The sequence below is a fragment of the Pristiophorus japonicus genome, chromosome 4 (assembly GCF_044704955.1).
Source record: "Pristiophorus japonicus isolate sPriJap1 chromosome 4, sPriJap1.hap1, whole genome shotgun sequence".
NCBI classification, from domain to species: Eukaryota; Metazoa; Chordata; class Chondrichthyes; family Pristiophoridae; genus Pristiophorus; species Pristiophorus japonicus.
Window position 1 is genome coordinate 268539791 of NC_091980.1, and position 21545 is coordinate 268561335.

General features: G+C 44.5%; 1 protein-coding gene across 5 annotated transcripts in view; it reads left to right on the forward strand.

Annotated features, from left to right (window-relative positions):
- Window positions 1-4547: 4547 nt before the first annotated feature.
- Window positions 4548-21545, forward strand: part of lrrc9 (leucine rich repeat containing 9) — a 302164-nt gene continuing 285166 nt past the window's right edge. For 3 of the 5 annotated variants that reach the window (XM_070877538.1, XM_070877541.1, XM_070877542.1), the window contains exons 1-2: window positions 4548-4809; window positions 20611-20710. In XM_070877538.1, coding sequence (XP_070733639.1) covers window positions 20666-20710 — 45 coding nt within the window. In that variant the 5' untranslated portion in view covers window positions 4548-4809; window positions 20611-20665. The remainder of the gene's footprint in view (window positions 4810-20610; window positions 20711-21545) is intronic. The other 2 variants (XM_070877539.1, XM_070877540.1) reach the window with 2 other exon arrangements.

Here is a 21545-nt window from a genome sequence, read left to right on the forward strand (position 1 = left end):
AATGTTACTTGTCACTTATCAGCTCGAGCCTGAATGTCGTCCAGGTCTTGCTGCATGCTGGTCTGGACTGCTTCATTTTCTGAGAAGTTGCGAATGGAACTGAACACTGTGCAATTATCAGCGAACATCCCCATTCCTGACCTTATGATGGAGGGAAGGTCATTGATGAGGCAGCTGCAAGTAACATTCGCCCCACACAAGTGCCAGGCAATGACTATCTCTAACAAGAGAGAATCTAACTGCCGACCCGTTACATTCAACGACATTACCATTGCCAAATCCCCCACGATCAACATCCTCGGGGGTCACCATCGGCCAGAAACTTAAATGGACCAGCCATATAAATACTGTGGCTACAAGAGCAGGTCAGAGGCTGGATATTCTGTAGTGAGTGCCTCACCTCTTGACTCCGCAAAGCCCTTCCACCATCTACAAGGCACAAATCAGGAGTGTGATGCTATACTCTCCACTTGCTTGGATGAGTGCAGCTCCAACAACACTCAAGAAGCTCCACAATATCCAAGACAAAGCTGCCCACTTGATTGCCACCCCATCGACAAACGTTCACTCCCTCCACCATCCGCGCACCATGGCTGCAGTGTGTACCATCTACAAGATGCTCTGCGGCAATTCACCATGGCTTCTTCGGCAGCATCTCCCAAACCCACAACCTCTACCACCTAGAAGGACAAGGGCAGCAGGCGCATGGGAACACTATCACCTGCAAGTTCCACTCCAAATCACACACCATCCTGACATGGAAATATATCGCCATTCTTTTGTCGCCGCTGGGTCAAAATCTTGGAACTCCCTCCCTAACAGCACTGTGGGAGTAACTTCCCCACAAGGACTGCAGGGGTTCATGAAGGTGGCTCATTACCACCAACATTTTAAGGACAATTTGGGATGGGCAATAAATGCTAGCCTTGCCAACGACGCCCACATCCCAGGAATTAATTTTAAAAATTGGTCTTAAATTTTGCCTTGGTACTCTCTTTTGGGGGATCGCATGTCATTCACGCCTTCCCTTGCAAATACTTTAATAGAATCATAGAAGTTTACAGCTCGGAAAGAGGTCATTTCGGCCCATTGTGTCCATGCCGGCCAACAGAGGCTATCCAGCCAAATCCCACTTTCCAGCTCCAGGTCCGTAACCCTGCAGGTTATGGCACCTCAGGTGCACATCCAAATACTTTTTAAATGTGGTTAGGGTTTCTGCCTCTACCACCCTTTCAGGCAGTGAATTCCAGAACCCCTCAACCCCCTGCATGAAGAAATTTTCCCTCAAATCCCCTCTAAACCTTCTACCAATTACTTTAAATTTATGCCCCCTGATTGTTGACCCATCTGCTAAGGGAAATAGGTCCTTTCTATCCACTATATCTAGGCCCCTCATAATTTTATACACCTCAATGAGGTCTCCCCTCAGTCTACTATGTTCCAATGAAAACAAATCCAGCCTATCTAATCTGTCCTCATCGCTTAGATTCTCCACACCCGGCAACATCCTCGTAAATCTCCTTTGTATCCTCTCCAGTGCAATCAAGTCCTTCCTGTAATGCAGTGACCAGAACTACTACACCACTACTCCAGCTGTGGCCTAACTGGTGTTTTGTACAGTTCAAGCATAACCCCCCTGCTCTTGTATTCTATGCCTCGGCTAATAAAGGCAAGCATTCCATATGCCTTCTTAACCACCTTATCTACCTGGCCTGCTACCTTCAGGGATCTGTGGACTCCAAGGTTCCTTTGTTCCTCTACACTTCTCAGTATCCTACCATTTAATGTTTATTCCCTTTCTATGTTAGCCCTCCGCAAATGCATTACCTCACACTTCTCTGGATTAAATTCCATTTGTCACTGTTCTGCCCATCTGACCAGTTGATTGATATCTTCCTGCAGTCCACAGCTTTCTTCTTCATCACCAACCACACAGCCAATTTTGGTATCATCTGCAAACTTCTTAATCATAGCCCCGATATTCAAGTCTAGATCATTGATGTATATCACAAAAAGCAAGGGACCGAGTACTGAGCCCTGCGGAACCTCACTGGAAACATCCTTCCAGTCGTAAAAACACCCATCAACCATTATCCTGCCTCTGAGCCAATTTTGGATCCAACTTGCCATTTTGCCCTGGATCCCATGGGCTTTTACTTTTGTGACCGGTCTGTCATCTGGGACCTTATCAAAAGCTTTGCTAAAATCCATATACACTACATCATACGCTTTGCCTTCATTGACTCTCCTTGTTACCTCCTCGAAAAATTCAATCAAGTTAGCCAAACACGACCTTCCCTTAACAAATCCGTGCTGACTGTCCTTGATTAATCCGTGTCTTTCTAAGTGATGATTTATCCTGTCCTTGAGAATTTTTTGCAATAATTTTCCCACCACTGAGGTTAGGCTGACTGGCCTGTAATTACTCAGTCTATCCCTTTCTCCCGTCTTAAATAAAGGTACCACACTGAGGAAGTAATCATTTAGCTCCACATCCAGATTTTGATTGCACTTCAATAAAACATTTGAGGATGTTTTTGTACATTAAAGTAATTATAAATGTAAGTTGTTCCTGCAGAATTTTTAATGGTAATTTTTCATTATTGCACTTTTAATTTGTTTGTTAAATCTATTTACGCCCATTTGTTTAGTCTGAACTTCCTGATCTTCCTTTACCACATTTAAAAAGTACTTGGATGTGCACTTGAAGTGCCGTAACCTGCAGGGTTACGAACCTAGAGCTGGAATGTGGGATTAGGCTGGATAGTCTCTTGTTGGCCGGCACGGACACGATGGGCCGAAATGGCCTCCTTCTGTGCTGTAAACTTCTATGATCTTGGGTATGTACTTATCTTGCATATCCAGTATTATTCTTTTAGAGATGTTCTCTGCCTTCTACTAAAATGGTGACAGACATTTAAAAAAATATTAAATTAATTTTCATCCTCTGGATTTAGACATATTGGATACAGGCTATAAAAAATGAAAGATAACTCAGTTTGATATCTCATTGTACAAAAGATAAGCAAAATTGTTCCTATATGTCACTTTTTTCTTCTCATAATGTTTTATTGATGATAATGTTCGTCCTTGGCAAATAGTTTTTTTAAAAAATTGATAATTATAAGATTGGGGTAGAACCTTTTGCCAAGCTAAAACCAAATGGGGGTTGAACATCAGTTGTAACTTGATTTTTGGTATTTTCTATGCTGGTGGTAAAGAAAGTGTTGTGTATCTGTAAAGCATGCACTCCCATGTTCCGCCACCAGGGAGTGCATCTTTTGAAGTCCCAAGGGATCCCAGCATGCCTTGGGAGCACTGTAAATAAGCCAGCCCCCAAGGCCTGTTCCTCACTCCGGAGTGTCTTAATAAAGACTGAGGTCACTGTTACGTCAACCTCCCTGTGTGCAGTCTCAGCAGTGTTAGGAACACAATAGAAAGGACTTACATTCGTGCCTTTCATGACCACAGGGTGACCAAAAAAAAGTACTTAGTTGGCTGTGAAGCACTTTTGAAGTGTGGTCATTGTTGCAATGTAGGGAAAATCCAGCAGCCAACATGCACACGGTAAAGTCCCACAAACAGCAATGAGATAAATGACCAGATCTGATTTTGGTGGTGATGGTTGAGCAATAAATCTTATTCTGGTCACTGGGGGAAACTATTCTTCGAATAGTGCCATGGGATATTGTCAACTTATGAGAGCAGATGGAGCCTCAGTTTAACATCTCATAAATGGCAACACCTCTGGAATAAAGATTAAAAACCCTACGAATCTTAACAACTAAGCTTCTCAGTTGTCTTCACATTTTGATTAAGAAATAAGTAATAATTGGTGATTTCTATTTTAAATCTAGACCTTTGGTGTCGAGTTTATCTTTCAGAAGTTTGTAGATTAGCCACCTTAAAATTTCAGATGGCAATCCAAATAGACTGTCCAAACAAAGAAATATTTCACAATTGTCTTTTTCTTTCTGATTATTGTCTGCAGATCTGCTTTTATTAATCTTACAGCAAAGATAACTAAAAATTCTGATAGTACCGTCATTTTGCTGTTAAATTAATCAAAGTTTATTCTGAACTGATCCTTTATTTTTGCGAAACAATCAACAGAAAGTATGTGGGGTCTGAAAACAAAAAAGAATGAAGCTGGAAAGGTCAGTCAGCAATTGTATTGGAATGTACAGTGGATAACATTCTTTTTTAAAGAACATAAGCTTAGGTTTTCTGATCAAGTTCTTTTATAGCTGTGCCCCTTTTGTTTGGTTTTGGGTTGGGTGGGGACGCTGGGGCAACCTTTACGGGTTCTTTTGAAAAAAAACCAGAAACCATCGGTCAAGAAAGAAAACACAAGTTTGTCAGACGATAGAAACACCAGTTACTCAGGCGATTGTTTCAGATACTAAAATGTTGCCTGACTTGAACATTTTCATTGCTGTAGTATTCAGATTTCCAGTCTCCGCCTCTTGTTCAGCAAGGATTTGCCTGCTGGCCCCATAACCTTTAACCTCTAACTTCCCCTTGGAAACCAAAATGGCTCCCGGACAACACAGACGCGCAACAAGTTAGAATGGCCGGTCGGCGAAATGGGCTTTAAAGGAGGGAACCGATAAAACACCCGCTCAGGGGGACACGTAGAAACCGGGTACCTGGAGGGAGGTGAGGCGTGTGACAGGCCGGGTTACCTTAAAAAAAACATCTTTTGATGTCGGTGGAAGCGCCGGTGACGGAGGTGGGAGCGCGAAGCCGGGTGCGCCCGATGACCCCGCACTGGCACCGTGTGTGTGAAGAAGCCGCCGCCGATTGGAAGTGAGTCCGTGCAGGTGCAGGTACAGGAATAAAAAACAGAAAATGCTGGAAATCTCAGCAGGTCAGGCAGCATCTGTGGAGAAAAGCAGAGTGAACGTTTCGGGTCAATGACCCTTCGTCAGAACTGTACAGGTACAGCCTCGGCATTCACTATGTGCGCACCGTCGGCTCATGCAGTGGGTTAATTATTCTCCACCGCTTTGAACCGGTGTTTCCAGACTTGAAAACGCGAGCCACCCTAACCTCAGCCCCCGCCCATACTGAACACAAACAAGGTGCACAACGTCAGACGCGGCGGCGCTGGTGGTCTGGTTTCCGACGCCAGGACTCTCTGATGAGTTGGTTTGGTCTCCTGATATTCCTCTGTGGTCCTAGACCCACTCACCCATCCATAGTTTAAATTAAGTGACCACTTGATTTTTTTAAAAACTGTCTGAAAAGCTTCATTGTTTTTTCCCCGCCCCAAATGCCATCATGTTCAAACGCAGCTTCTACCCTCTTCCATTTGGTTGCTACTGTAGCAAATTAGTCATTTGCTAAGCCAATGAAGTGAGATATGGTCCCACAAATGAGGTTTCTGTGGTATGTCATCTCCTTATTGTTTGCAGAGTGTATCTACACATTTATTATAAAAACATGTTGAATTCCGGCAGCATTGTACCCATACAAAATTATACAATGGCCAGTTATAGAACAGCACCTCGTTGCCAAGAGCATGCAGAAATCAAGCGCAGGTAGCAGAAAGAGCGTGTGGCAAACCAGTCCCACCACCCCTTCCCTCAACAACTATTTGTCCCATCTGTGACAGAGACTGTGGTTCTTGTATTGGACTGTACAGCCACCTAAGAACTCATGTTACGAGTGGAAGCAAGTCTTCCTCGATTCTGCGGGACTGCCTATGATGATGATGATGATGATAGAACAGGAGTGCAAAAAGATGGTTAAAGATAAAGTAAGAGGAACTGCCATTAAAAACGAGTTAAACTGTCAGTACAGCAATGCACAGTGTCTGTAATAAAGTGGGAATTGGAGGCAATAATACGTTGTGAAGAACCAGATATAGTTGGGATTACTGAGACATGGCTACAGAAAAATCAGGACTTGGAATTAAACATTACGGGGTATAACATTTAGAAAGGATAGAGAGGGGAAAGAGGGAGATAGTGTAGCTGTACTTAATGGAGATAACATAATAACAGTAGAAAAAAGTGATGCAGCCATCACTAAAACAAAAATAGATTGCAGCAAATTACAAGAAGCCATTAATTAACTTGTAGAATGGGCATATAATTGTCAAATACATTTCAACATTGATGTGTCAGGTATTACATTTTGATAAGAAAAATAAGGAGCTCACATATTACTTTGGAAATAAGAATGTAAATGGGGTAGAGGGGATCTGGGAGCACAAGTCACTAAAAGTAGCAAGACAGGTTAATAAGGCCAAAAAAAAGCACACCAGACACTAGGGTTTATTTCTAGGGATAGAATTGGAAAGTAGAAAAGTTATACTAAACTTGTATGAAACCTTGGTTAGACCACACTTGGAGTACAATGTACAGTTTTGGTAGCCATATTATAAAATGGATATAGAGGTACAGTAGATAGATTTACAAGATTTATAGTGCCAGCTGTGGCTCAGTGGGTAGCCTCTGAATCAGAGGTCGTGGATTCAAGTCCCACTTCAGGAACATGAGCACATAAAAGTCTAGGCAGACAATCCAGTGCCATCTTTTGGATGAGACGTTAAACCAAGGCCGCATCTGCCCTTGCGGGTGGACGTAAAAGATCCCATGGCACTATTTCAAAGAAGAGCAGGGGAGTTATCCCCTGTGTCCCTGCCAATATTTATCCCTCAATCAACAAAACAGAAACCGATTATCTAGTCATCACATTGCAGTTTGTGGGAGTTTGCTGTGCGCAAGTTGGCTGCTGCATTTCCCACATTGCAACAGTGACGATACTCCAAAAACTGTAAAGTGCTTTGAGACGTCCAGTGATTGTTAAAGGTATTGTGTTCCAAACACAGATGAGGCTGCACACAGGGAGGTTAAAGTAACAGTGACCTCCGTCTTTAATAAGACATTCCAGAGTGAAGAACAGGCCTTATGTACAGTGCTCCCAAGGAATGCTGGGATTCCTTGGGACTTCAGGGGATGAGCTCCCTGGTGGCGGAACATGGGAGTGCATGCTTTACTGATACACATCATCACTCCGCCCCCGCCCCCCCCCCCACCCCCCCGCCAAAGTCAAAGTGAAAACTATTTACAAGGTGAGGCGGTCGGGAGCCTTTCTTTCCCTGGTGGACCGCCTCGGTAGAAATGTCTGTTCTGGTGTGTTGGCTGTGCCCTCGCTGGGCTGGCGTGTTGTTGACCCTGCAGGGCTGCTAGGTGAGCCTGGCCTTGCTGGGCTGTTGGACATCATGGGTTCGATTTCCTGGTTCGGCGTGGTGTCGTTGATCCTTTGGGTGCGTGTTGTGGGCTCGAAAAAGGTGGTGTCTGCTGTGGGTTGTTCAGGGCAGTCAGTGAACCACAGCCTCGTTTGGTCCAGGTGCTTTCTGCAAATTTGTCCATTGTCTAGTTTGACTGCAAACATCGTATTCCCTTCTTTAGCTATCACCATGCCCGCGATCCACTTGGGACCATGTCCATACACGTACACAGGGTCATTCAGATCAATTTCCCGTGACACAGTGGCACGACCACCGTTTACATTTTGTTGCTGCCGCCTGCTCTCTACCTGATCATGCAGGTTGGGGTGAACCAGTGAGAGTCTGGTTTTAAGTGTCCTTTTCATGAGTAGCTCAGCCGGGGGCACCCCTATGAGTGAGTAAGGTCTCGTGCGGTAGCTGAGCAGTACTCGGGACAGGCGGGTTTGGAGTGAGCCTTTTGTGACTCGTTTAAGGCTCTGTTTGATAGTTTGTACTGCGTGCTCTGCCTGCCCATTGGAGGCTGGTTTAAACGGGGCCAAGGTGACATGTTTGATCCCATTGCAGGTTATGAATTCTTTAAATTCGGCACTGGTGAAACATGGCCCGTTGTCACTGACCAGTATGTCGGGTAGGCCGTGGGTGGTAAACATGGCCCTCAGGCTTTCAATGGTGGCGGTGGCGGTGCTGCCCGACATTATTTCACATTCAATCCATTTTGAAAAAGCATCCACCACCACCAGGAACATTTTACCGAGAAACGGGCCCGCATAGTTGACATGGATCCTCGACCATGGTCTGGAGGGCCAGGACAACAAACTTAGTGGTGCCTCTCTGGGCGTGTTGCTCAACTGAGCACACACGCTGCATTGCCGTACACAGGACTCTAAGTCAGAGTCGATACCGGGCCACCACACGTGGGATCTGGCTATCGCTTTCATCATTACTATACCCGGGTGTGTGCTGTGGAGATCCGAGATGAACGACTCCCTGCCCTTTTTTGGTAGCACTACGCGGTTACCCCACAACAGGCAGTCTGCCTGAATGGGCAGCTCGTCCTTTCGCTGCTGGAACGGCTTGATTGGCTCTTGCATTTCAACGGGGATGCTGGCCCAGCTCTCATGCAGTACACAGTTTTTTTTACTAGGGACAGCAGAGGATCTTGGCTGGTCGAAGTCCTAATCTGGCGGGCCGTGACATTTTCAAATGCTTCCATGATAATCAACAAGTCTGCGGGCTGCGCCACCATCAACAAGTTTGCAGGCTGCGCCATTTCCACCCCCTTGGTGGGCAAAGGTAGCCGACTGAGAGCATTCACACAGTTTTCTGTGCCTGGCCTGTGGCAGATGGTATAGTTATACGCTGATAGCGCGAGTGCCCACCTTTGTATGCGGGCTGAGACATTAGTATTTATCCCCTTGTTTTCAGCGAATAGGGATGTGAGGGGCTTGTGATCGGTTTCCAGTTCAAATTTGAGGCCAAACAGGTACTGATGCATTTTCTTTACCCCGAACACACATGCTAATGCCTCTTTCTCAATCATGCTGTAGGTCCTCTCGGCCTTAGACAAGCTCCTGGTAGCATAGGCGACAGGTTGCAACTTCCCCGCAATGTTAGCTTGTTGTAATACACACCCGACTCCGTACGACGACGTGTCACATGCTAGCACAAGTCTTTTACACGGGTTATACAATACAAGCAGCTTGTTGGAGCATAAAATGTTTCTGGCTTTCTCAAAGGCAATTACTTGTTTTTTTTCTACATACCCAGTTCTCACCTTTTGCGCAATAACACATGTAGGTGCTCTAAAAGGGTGCTTAACCCCGGTAGGAAGTTACCAAAATAGTTGGAGTCCCAGGAACGACCGCAGTTCCGTGACGTTCTGTGGCCTCCGTCTTGGCGTCTGTGGGCCGAATGCCGTCCGCCGCGATCTTTCTCCCCAAAAACTCCACTTCTGTTGCCATGAAGACGCATTTCGACCTCTTCAGCCGCAGCCCTATGCGATCCAGTCGCTGGAGGACCTCCTCCAGGTTTTGTAGGTGCTTGACAGTGTCCCAGCCCGTGACCAATATGTCGTCCTGAAAAACCACCATGTGTGGTACCGACTTGGAGGCTCTCCATGTTTCTCTGGAAGATCGCTGCAGCCGACCGAAATCCAAACGGGCATCTGTTGTAGATGAACAGTCCCTTGTGTGTGTTGATGCAGGTGAGGCCCTTCGAAGAATCCTCCAGCTCCTGCATCATGTAGGCCGAAGTCAGGTCAAGCTTGGTGAACGTCTTGCCTCCTGCCAGTGTCGCAAATAGGTCGTCTGCCTTAGGGTAGCGGGTGTTGGTCCTGTAGTGAGAAACGATTAATAATTACTTTATAATCGCTGCAAATCCTGACCGTACCATCACTTTTGAGTACTGGAACAATCGGGCTGGCCCACTCGCTGAATTCCACTGGGGAGATGATGCCATCGTGTTGCAGCCTGTCCAGCTCGATTTCCACTCTCTCCCTCATCATGTGAGGTACCGCTCGCGCCTTGTGGTGAATGGGTCGTGCCTCTGGGACCAAGTGGATCCGCACCTTCACCCGGAAAAGTTTCCAATGCCTGGCAAAAAAAGGGAAGGAAATTTGTTAAGAACCTGGGTGCATGAGGCCTCATCGACATGTGATAGCGCTCGGATGTCATCCCAGTTCCAGCGAATTTTGCCCAGCCAGCTCCTTCCAAGCAGTGTGGGGCCATCGCCCAGGACAATCCAGAGTGGCAGTTCATGCACCGTGCCCTCGTAGGTGACCTTGACCATGGCGCTGCTCAGGACAGTGATGAGCTCTATGGCGTATGTTCTCAGTTTTGTGTGGATGAGGCTCAGGGCTGGTCTGAATGCCTTGTTGCACCACAGTCTCTCAAACATCTTTTTACTCTTGATGGATTGGCTAGCGCCAGTGTCCAGTTCCATGGCTACGGGTAAGCCATTCAATTTTATGTTTAGCGTTATAGGTGGACATTTTGTCTCAAATGTGTGCACCCCGTGTACTTCAGCATTTGCCTCCTCTCTCAGGCTCGAAATTGCTTTGATCCACCATGGACCGATCTTCCTCTGCCATGTGGTGGTTAGCAGGTTTTGCAGAGCTTTCATCTCGTTTGCAAGCTCGTTGGAGGTGCCCCATTGTTTCACAGCTCTTGCAAACATACCCTTTGAAGCGGCATGAATAGGCTGAATGGAAGCCTCCACAACGCCAACAAGGTGTGAATTGCCTTGCATTCATCCTTTGTTGGGGACTCTAAGTCATCTGGGTCACCTGAGGCTTGCTGGCAGTTGCAGACTCGTGGGTTCTGCCCAGTACATTTCTGCTCGCAAACACAGTTCCAGTTAATTTATGAACATTGCTAGCACTTGTGTGCTGAGAGATTTGTTTGGTGTTCTCACTGGTGGACATAAACGCCTGTGCTATCGCAATGGCCTTACTGAGGGTCGGTGTCTGTACAGTCAAAAGTTTTCATAGGATGGTCTCGTGGCCAATGCCCAGTACAAAAAAGTCTGAGTATTTGCTCCAGGTAGCCATCAAACTCACATTGTCCTGCAAGTTGCCTTAGCTCTGCGACGTAGCTTGCCACTTTCTGACCTTCAGATCGCTAGAACCGAAACCTCGCCATCAGCACGCTCTCCCTCAGGTTAAGATGCTCCCGAACCAGTGTACACAGCTCCTCATACGACTTATCTGTGGGTTTCACCGGAGCCAGAAGATTCTTCATGAGGTTGTAGGTCGGTGCCCCGCAGACTGTGTGGAGGACCGCTCTCCTTTTTGCAGCGCTTCCTTCTCCGTCCAGCTCGTTGGCTACAAAGTACTGGTCTAGCCGTTCGACATAGGTTTCCCAGTCCTCGCCCTCCGAGAGCTTCTCCAGGATGCCCATAGTTTGCTGCATCTTTGCGTTGGATTCATATTCTCGTCGCCAGTTATTGTGTTCCTAACACAGATGTGGCTGCACACAGGGAGTTTAAAGTAACAGTGACCTCCGTCTTTAATAAGACACTTCAGAGTGAGGAACAGGCCTTGGGGGCCGGCTTATATACAGTGCTCCCAAGGGATGCTGGGATCCCTTGGGACTTCAGGGGATGAGCTCCCTGGTGGCGGAACATGGGCGTGCATGCTTTACAGATACACAACAAAAGGTGCTATATAAATGCACATCTTTCTTACTTTTCCTTTTACAAGGATGATAGCAACAACAACTTGTATTTATATAGTGCCTTTAACGTAGTACAACATCCCAAGATGCTTCACAGGAGTATTATGAGATGAATATTGGAAGACCGAAGCCATTGTTTTCAGTCACCGCCACAAACTCCGTTCTCTAGCCACTGCCTCCATTCTTCTCCCCAACTTCTGTATCATGCTGAACCAGACTGTTGGCAATGTTGTGTCATATTTTCCCTGAAATGAGCTTTCGATCAAATATCCGCAACATAACTACCTATTTCCACCTCCATAATATCACCCTTCTTCACCCTTGCCTCAGCTCATCCGCTGCTGAAGCCCCTCATCCATGCCTTTGCTACCGATAGACTTAACAATTCTAACGCACTCCTGGCTGATCTCCCACATTCTACCCTACTAGAGGTGATCCAAAACTCGGCTGCTCGTGTCCTAACTCGTACCAAGTCCTGCTCACCCATCACCCCTGTGCTCGCTGACCTATATTGGCTTCCGGTTAAGCAATGCCTCAATTTCAAAATTCTCATCCTTCTTTTCAAATCTCTCCATGGCCTCACCCCTCCCTATCTCTATAATCTCCAGCCCCACAACCCCCCCTCCCCCCGCCCACCCCGGAGATGTCCGCGCTCTTCTAATTCTGCCCTCTTGAGAATCCCTGATTATAATCGCTCAACCATTGGTGGTTGTGCCTTCTGTTGCTGAGATCCCAAGCTCTGGAACTCCCTGCCTAAATCTCTCCGCCTTTCTACCTCTCTTTCCTCCTTCAATATGTTCCTTAAAACATATCTCTTTGACCCGCGCTAATTTCTGCTTATGCAAAACTGGATGTCGGACAAGCAGTCTGACAATTTAGAGACCGTGGAGGGGCCGAGAGAAGTGGTAGTGAGGTGGAGCTGGGTATCATCAGTGTACATGTGGAAACTGACGCTGTGTTTTCGGATGATGTCACCAAGGGGCAACATGTAGATGAGAAATAGGAGGGGCCAAGGATAGATCTTTGGGGGTCACCAGAGGTAACAAGGCTGCAAGGTTATACCTACCAGAAAAGGATGAACAGGCTGGGTCACTTTTTTCTCTTGAAAAGAGAAAACTGAAGGATGACCTAATAGAGGTCTTTAAAATTCTGAAAGGTTTTGATAGACCAGTTACAGAGCAGATGTTTCCACTTGTGAGGAAGAGCAAAACTAGAGGTCAGCAATATAAGATAGTTACCAAGAAATCAAATGGGGAATTCAGAAGAAACTTCTTTAACCAGCGAGTGCTGATAATGTGGAACTCGCTACCACAGGAAGTAGTTGAGGTGAATAGTATAGAGGCAATTAAGGCGAAGCTAGATAAGCATATGAAGGAGCAGGGAATAGAGGGTTATGCTGATGGGAGGAAGCTTGAGTGGAGCATAAATGCCAGCATGGATTGGTTGGGTCCAATAGCCTGTTTCTGTTCTGTATATTCTATGTAATTATTTATTGCAATTTTCTATGGAATGGATTATGCATATTTGTATATTTCCTAATATCCATTGCACATCTGCATGTACTACAATTCCAACAGTAAACAGGCATTTACATAGTGAATTTACCATAAGATGCTTTTACAATGGAGGAAATTGGTCACCAAGCAGAAATTGGAAGGTGGCTAGGGGAAGTGCTTTGACGGTGTGGTTGAAGACATAGGTTTTGATTAGGTTTGAAGGTAGGGAGCAGGAAGTGTTTAGGAAGGGAATACTAGTGCAGGGCCGTTAAAACTGAAGGCTCTGGAGGAGCAGACAGAGGGGAAGATGGACAGTCATCCAAACACGAAGAGTGGAGGGCTTCAAGATGGTTTTAGGGCTGAAGGAAGTTGCGGAGATAGGGTGGAGTGAGACTGGAGGTGTTTAAAAAGGGATGAAGAGTTTTCAATTAATGCACTGGGAAACGGGGAGCCAGAGAAGGTTGATGCAGATGATGGTTGAACAGGACAGATTGTTGGAATCCTGGATAAGTTGGAGGCTGTGGTGGAGAGGTAAAGCTGGATGCAATTGGCTTACATAAGGAAGCTGACCCCGTGATCACAAATAATGTAACTGAGATGCTGCATTTATATGAGAAATAAGAGGCGGCCAAAAATGAAGCCTTTTGAGCACAGTAGAGAATTCCCCCACTGGTAGAAATGGAATCATAAATAGCGCTGTGCCATAGAAAGATGATGGAGGAAGATTGAGTGGGGTCAACTATATTAAAGACCATGGAAAGGTTGAGAAGAGATAATGGACTGCAGTCACAGCCATACAGAACATTGTTGGTTTTGATGTTGAGAGGTTTTAAACAGGAAAAGGTGGGCACGGATTTGGGTGGGATGACTGGATTAAGGATCTTGGAGAGGAAGGTGAATTTAGAAATGTGGTGATAGTTGCACAGGAATTGGGTAGGCTTTTTAAAGAATAGGTTAATGAAAGCAGTTTTGGTGTCCTATGATTGTCCTGTGAGGAGAGATTAAGTAGATTGGGGTTATATTCTCTGGTATAGATCATTTTAACATGGTTCCGAGGGGGATTAACAGGGCAGATGTTGAGAGGTTGTTTGCCCTGGCTAGTGAGTCTAGAATTAGGGGCCATATTTTCAGGATAAGGGATCGGCCATTTAAGACTGAGATCAGGAGGAATTTCTTCAGTCATAGGGTTGTGAATCTTTGGAATTCTTTAACTTGTGGATGTTGAATCATTCAGTATATTCAAGGTTGCGATCGCGAGGTTTTTGGACTCGTAGGGAATCAAGGGATATGGCGGAGCAGGCTCGAGTGGCCGTATGGTCTACTCCTGCTCCTCCTACTTGTGTTTTTAATGATAATAGGAAGAACAATACCTGAGGAAAAGGAGCAGTTCACAATATTCAAAAGCACTGGGTCGAGAAGATGTAGTTGAGTGGTCAGAAACTGGGTTAACAGCAGTTTGAGCAAGCTGGTATGAAGAAGGCTTTTTTTATAAAGTTTCCTGAATTAGTTTAATTGAATAGCCAACAATAAATCAAAATGAATATTTTGATTGATGTTTTCATAAACTTTTAAGTGTTATATAACACGTCCTATCACTTGGCTTGGAAATAAAATTACTCGAGGTATTCTGAACAGAGACTTTGGGTTATTTACCGTCAGATGCAATTATACTGTACTGCAAGATGGTATCTGTTGAATGCATAGTCAGCGGATCTTTTTATGTTGCAGAATGAGCTCAGTTTGACATGACACCATGGTGTAGCAATAATGGATTCCATATGCTGTTCAATGCATGCATAGAACTTTTCTCTTTTCACAGCTTACATTTAATGTTAGAGCACAGTGGAGGTATTTGCTTTGTTCTAACATTAAGGATACTGAAAACGTCATTTTAAAAGTTCCCAATGGTCCAAAGGCACTTCTAAAATGTGGCATTGGAACATGTTGGAGTATATTTGCAGCCAGTGCAATGTCAGATTAATGTGAAATTGCCTCTTGGAAAGGGTCTCACTTGGCTGTGATGTGCTCAGGTGTCAAATAAGGACCTAATTTATGCATTGATACACACAGAAAACTGCTTTGTATCAATGTGAAAGTGGCAGTATAAATGCACCTGACAATCCCTTGTTTCAATAATGTCTTTGTTTTCATTTCTAATTGCTAAAACATGCACAGTTCCAGCAACCATCATGATATGCTAATTTCCTTCACCGAGGACCTGCAGTAGAACAACTTTCCTGCTCCCGGTAAGGAATTAATTACATTCCTGAACAACATACAAAGTATCGATTATGCTAAACAAATAACCAGGGAGTGAGGTAAAAATACTTACTTCACTTCAGGGGCCTGGATGAAGTTTATAGATAAATGTTATGTAATGTATGTGGGCAGGGTTAATGCCAAGCATATGTATACCATGCTGGGCTCTGAATTAAAGCTTGGTGAGAAAGAAGGAGACCTGGCTTAACTTACTTGTATATTATTAGTCTAGATTTGTCATGTGCTTTTTAAAGTCTCGTTTTAGTTTTAATTCATTCAAGGAACTTCATCTTTTGCCGCACTCCCTTTACTTCTCTTAGGAATATGTTTAGTTTGTACCCTATTTATACCCTGTTGGAATATTTCCAAGAATTTTTGTTGGATACCACATTTAATCCAACATAATTAATGAACAAAATAGTTGTGAAGGCAACATAACTAATAAGTAAAATAGTTGTGAGTGAGTCATCATCTACCCTGAAGATTAAAAAAAACTGGTAATTGATGCTTTCTACTACATGCTCCTCTATGCACTTGGAATAGAATGCTTTGAAGGAAGGTCACTGAGGGACCTTTGAAGCACGACAGTGAAACACAAGACATTAATCATATGAACATACAAAAAAGACCAGCAAGTCTATCAGGTCTGTCCCATTTACCAATGTTGCAACTTGGCAACACAACTCACAGTACTTTTTGTCCACCAGCAGTGATGTAGTCTCCTGGGAGAGGCAAAGAAACACATTTTTTTAAAACCCTGGGCCAATTCAGGGAAAATAATTCCCTCTGAGCACCCGCCCCCTCCCCCCCCCCCACCCCAGGCAATCAGAAACAAGTTCCAGAAGATAGCAATGACCACGAGAAACATTACCCATCATCTCACCTGTTATAATGCCTGTCTCTCAAGACCCATGACCAGTGCCAAGTGGCTATAGCAAAAGCAAACTAAGTATAGGATAAGAACATAACATAAGAAATTGGAGCAGGAGTATGACATTTGGCTCCTCGAACCTGCTCCGCCATTCAATAAGATCATGGCTGATCTGATCCTGGCCTCAACTCCACTTCCCTGCCCACTCCCCATAACTCTTGACTCCCTTATCATTCAAAAATCTGTCTATCTCCACCTTAAATATATTCAAAGACCCAGCCTCCACAGCTCCCTGAGATAGAGAGTTCTAAAGATTCACAACTCTGAGAGAATAAATTCTTTCCCATTTCTGTCTTAAATGGGTGACCCCTTTATTCGAAAACTATTTCCCCATGAGGGGAACATCCTCTCTGCATCTACACTGTCGAGCCCCCTCAGTATCATGTATGTTTCAATAAGATCACCTCTCATTCTTCTAAACTCCAATGCGTATAGATCCAACCTGCTCAACCTTTCTTCATATGACAACTCCTTTATCTCAGGAATCAACCTCATGAACCTTCTCTGAACTGCCTCCAATGTGAGTATATCCTTCCTTGCAAGGAGACCAAGACTGTACGCAATATTCCAGGAGTGGTCTTGCCAATGCCCTGTACAGTTGGAACAGGACGTCCCTGCTTTTATACTCCATCCCCCTTGCAATAAAGGCCAACATTCCATTTGCCTTCCTGATTACTTGCTGCACCTGCTTGCTAACTTTTTGTGTTTCATGCACAAGGACCTCCAGGTCTCTTCAGTTAAATAATAATTTGCTTTTTAATTTTTCATACCAAAGTGGACAACCTCACATTTTCCCACATTATACTCCATCTGCCAAATGTTTGCCCACTCACTGAGCCTATCTATATCTCTTTGTAGATTCTTTGTGTCCTCCTCACAACTTGCTTTCCCATCTACCTTTGTATTATCAGCAAATTTGGCTACGTTACACTCGGTCCCTTCATCCAAGTCATTAATATAAATTGTAAATAGTTACGACTCCAGCACTGATCCCCGTGGCATCCCAGTAGTTACAGTTTGCCTACCTGAAAATGACCCGTTTATCCCGACTCTCTGTTTTCTGTTAATTAGCCAATCCTCTATCCATGGTAATATAGTACCCACAGCCCTCTGTGTGCTTATCTTGTGCAGTAACCTTTTATGTGGCACCTTATCGAATGCTTTCTGGAAATCCAAATACACATCATCCGCTGGTTCCCCTTTATCCACCCTGCTCGTTACATCTTCAAAGAACTTCAGAAAATTTGTAAAACGTGATTTCCTTTCATAAAACCGTGCTGACTCTGCTTGACTGCATTATGATTTTCTAAATGTCCTGCTACTACTTCCTTAATGATGGACTCCAGCATTTTCCCAATGACAGATGTTGGGCTAACTGGTCTATAGTTTCCTGCTTTCTGTCTCCCTCCTTTCTAAATAGGGGCATTATAATTGCAATTTGTATAGGATGTCTAGTTGGGATGATCCAATGTAAAATGAAGAGTATCATAATGTCCTTGTGCAAGAATGTGGTTAAACCCCATCTAGAATAAAATCCAGTTCTGGTTCCCTCATGGAGGATTGATGCCCCAGAAAAGGTTCACAGGAGGACCACTAGATTCATACCTAGTTTAAAAACCCTAGCTATCATGATAGGCTCAGGGAGCTGCATCTTTATACTCTGGAAAAATTGGGAAGGCTTAATTTTAGTATTTGAAATGAGGAAGGGACATAAGAACATACAAAAATGGCAGGCAGGAAAAGACCAGCTGGTCTATTACGTCTGCCCCACAGCCATGATGCCTGGAGCATCATGACTAGATACTTCCTACCCTCACACCTACCCTGCCCCGCCCCATTGCAGCTATGTTATCTCCAAGGAGAGGCAAAAAGAACAGGGCCAATAAAGGGCGGGGAAAACTCCTGTGTGCACGTGGAGAGATTATTTGATTGGTTAGGGATAATGAGGGGAAATGTGTACAAGCTACATAAACATAGAACTATGTTTTTATTTTCCCAGAAGGTGATTGACCCTTTGGAACAGTTTTCCAGCTCGGGCAGATTAATTGCAAACATTCAAAAGGGGCTGGACAAGTTCCTGGAGACAGCTGATTTTGCTGTGTACAAAAAGTAGGTGGGATGATGGCAAATGTATGTTTGGCCATTGTTATCTCACTGGAACTCATTTTGATTGCCTTCCATGAATCGGCGAAGGGTGTTTTTTTTTTAAACTGTTGTTTGCAACTCTCAGGAGTCTATAGGGCTGCTGGTGGGCGATAAGTATTGGGAGACTAATAGTACAAAAGTAAATCAAGCTAAGTATAGAAAATATAGAGGGGAACCAAAAAATATTAGTAATGCTAAGAGAGGGTGTGAGGAAAGACTGACAAATAACCCAAAAGGAAATAGAAATTAATTTTATAAAAGTTAAAGAATTGTTAAAGAAAGAGTGGAACCAATCAATGATGAAAAAGGAAATCTTCTTATGGAGGATGAAAAACGAGCATTTTGCTCTGGTTTTTACAGAAGAGTATATGGATACAGGAGGAGGAGGTGGTGCAATTGGATAAGATAACTATAGGTAAGGAAGTAGTACTGAAAAAATTGATGGCGCTCAAGATGGCAAAGGCACCAGCCCCATTGACTTGTGCCCTAGAATGATCAGGGAAATTAGAGAGCAAATATCTCAGGCTCTGACCAAAATCTTTCAAACATCTTTTGAATATGGAGGTTGTGCCAGAGGACACAAGCCAACTTTGCTGATGATACAAAGATGGGTGGGAAAGCAAATTGTGAGGAAGACACAAAATATCTGCAAAGGGATATAGACAGGCTATGTGAGTGGGCAAAAAATTGGCAGATGGAGTTCAATGTGGGAAAATGTGAGGTTATCCACTTTGGCAGGAAAAAATAGAAAAGCAAATTATAATTTAAATGGAGAAAAATTGCAAAGTGCTGCAGTATAGAGGGACCTGGGGGTCCTTGTGCACGAAACACAAAAAGTTAGTATGCAGATGCAGCAAGTAATCAGGAAGGTAAATGGAATCTTGGCCTTTATTGCAAGGGGGATGGAGTATAAAAGCAGAGAAGTCCTGCTACAACTGTACAGGGTATTGGTGAGGCCACACCTTGTGTTGTGCATGCAATTTTGATCTCTGTATTTAAGGAAGGATATACTTGCATTGGAGGCTGTTCAGAAAAGGTTCACTAGGTTGAATCTGGAGATGAGGGGGTTGACTTATGAAGATAGGTTGAGTAGGTTGGGCTTATGCTCATTAGAGTTCAGAAGAATGAGAGGTGATCTTATTGAAATGAGGGGGCTCGACAAGGTGGATGCAGAGAGGATATTTCCACTCATAAGGGAAACTAAAACTAGGGGCATAATCTCAGAATAAGGGGCTGCCCACTTAAAACTCAGATGAGGAGGAATTTCTTCTCTGAGGGTTGTAAATCTGTGGAATTCTCTGCCCCAGAGAGCTGTGGAGGCTGGGTCATTGAATATATTTAAGGTGGAGATGGACAGATTTTTGAGCGATATGGGGAGCGGGCAGGGAAGTGGAGCTGAGTCCATGATCAGCCATGATCTTATTCATTGGTGGAGTAGGCTCGAGGGGTCAAATGGCCTACCCCTGCTCCTATTTCTTATGTTCTTAATTGGAGGGTTGCTAATGCAACACTTCTGTTCAGAAAAGGAGACACCAGGTAGTGGGTAAGGTTCTAATATTGGATAAAATCAGTACTCACCTCGAAATACATGGTTAATTAAGGATGGCCAACATGAATTTGTAAAAGGCAAGTTGGTCTGATAAATTTAAGAGAATTTTGAGGAAACAACAAAAGGGGTGATGCAAAGGAAGCAAATGGGAGAAAGAGAGGGAGATAAGAGGGGTGATGGAAAGATTAAGAGAGGGTAGAAAGAGGAGAGGAGGGAAAGTGGGGCAGAGGAAGAGAGGAGGAGGATGTGGGAAGGATGGCTGTTGGAATAGGGATCCGAGACGGGCAGAGAACAGAGGGATAAAGATGGTAGAGGAAGATGGGAGCAAAAGCTGAGAACTATGGCAAGGGTGGGTTTGCAATGAGCTCCATTTGCCTGCCATAAGAGTGGATTTCCCTTGTGCGAGGTGGGGGGGGGGGGGAACGGGGGGGGCGCAAGGCGAAATAGTTCACTATGTTTCACCAAACAGATTTTTGTCTCTGAGGGGAATGGGGCTTGACTAGAGTGCCTGCTTTGTTGGAGGAGGCCAGGGACCATGGGGCTGTGTTTCTCTGCTTGGGGGAGGCTCTTTTTCTCTGCTATGTGTTTTTAATGCTCACTGGGTGAGAGGGCAAGGGTTTTATGATGCCCTGTACAGATCAAATAGCCTAGTGATACTCATTCTTCCAATCCACAATGAAGAATAGACATTCTTAATTTTAAGCACAATATGCTGTCACTACCAAAGAATCGGATGGCTTACCTGTCTGGATTGCCACTTCATTTAAATATTGTTGAAATAATACAGCTTATTAAACCATGTTTCTTTTCCTCTTTAGTGGTTAATTTGCAAGTTGTAACTTACCAAATGGATCATTTTTAATAACTTGGAAAATGAACCAAATACAGAACGAAACGGAAGACATTTTCAGAGAGTTGGTAAATACCCCCCTTTCATTGTTGCTCATTCGTTGACCTGTGCTGATAATATATTATGGCAAATTGTAAATTAGCGATTTTCCCCATAAGTATGTAACTTTTATTCATTATTTTCATCCATTTGTCAAAGGTTGATGTTGCAGAAGGTAAAATATGTATAATTTGCTTTTTAAATTAGTATGTATGTGTTCATGGGATGTGGGTGCCACTGGCAAGGCCAGCATTTATTGCCCATCCCTAATTGCCCTTGAGAAGATGGTGGTGAGCTTCTTGAACCGTTACGGACCGTGTGGTTAAGGTACTCCCACAGTGCTGTTAGGGAGGGAGTTCCAGGATTTTGACCCAGCGATGATGAAGGAACGGCGATATACTTCTAAGTCAGGATGGTGTATGACTTGGCGGGAAATATAGAGGTGGTGGTGTTTGTTAAGTCTTGGATAAAGAGTCAGACTAGATATTGCAAGCTCAAAGTAAGTGTGTCCGTAGTCCTTTATTACAGTTCTCAGAGTGCCTCTCCAGCCTGTGAAGCTTCCTTATATACAGGTGCTCCCAAGGGATTGTGGGATCCCTTTGAACTCCAGGGGATAAGCCCTCTGGTGGCTAGACATGGTAATTACAGGTTTGCATATATAAGTGTTCCCATGTGCCTGCTGCCCTTGTCCTTCGCGGTGGTAGAGATCGCGGGTTTGGGAGGTGCTGCCGAAGAAGCCTTGGTGAGTTGCTGCAGTGCATCTTGCAGATAGTACACCCTGCAGCTACAGTACGTCGGTGATGGAGGGAGTGAGTGTTGGATGAGGTGCCAATCAAGTGGGCTGCTTTGTCCTGGATGGTGTCG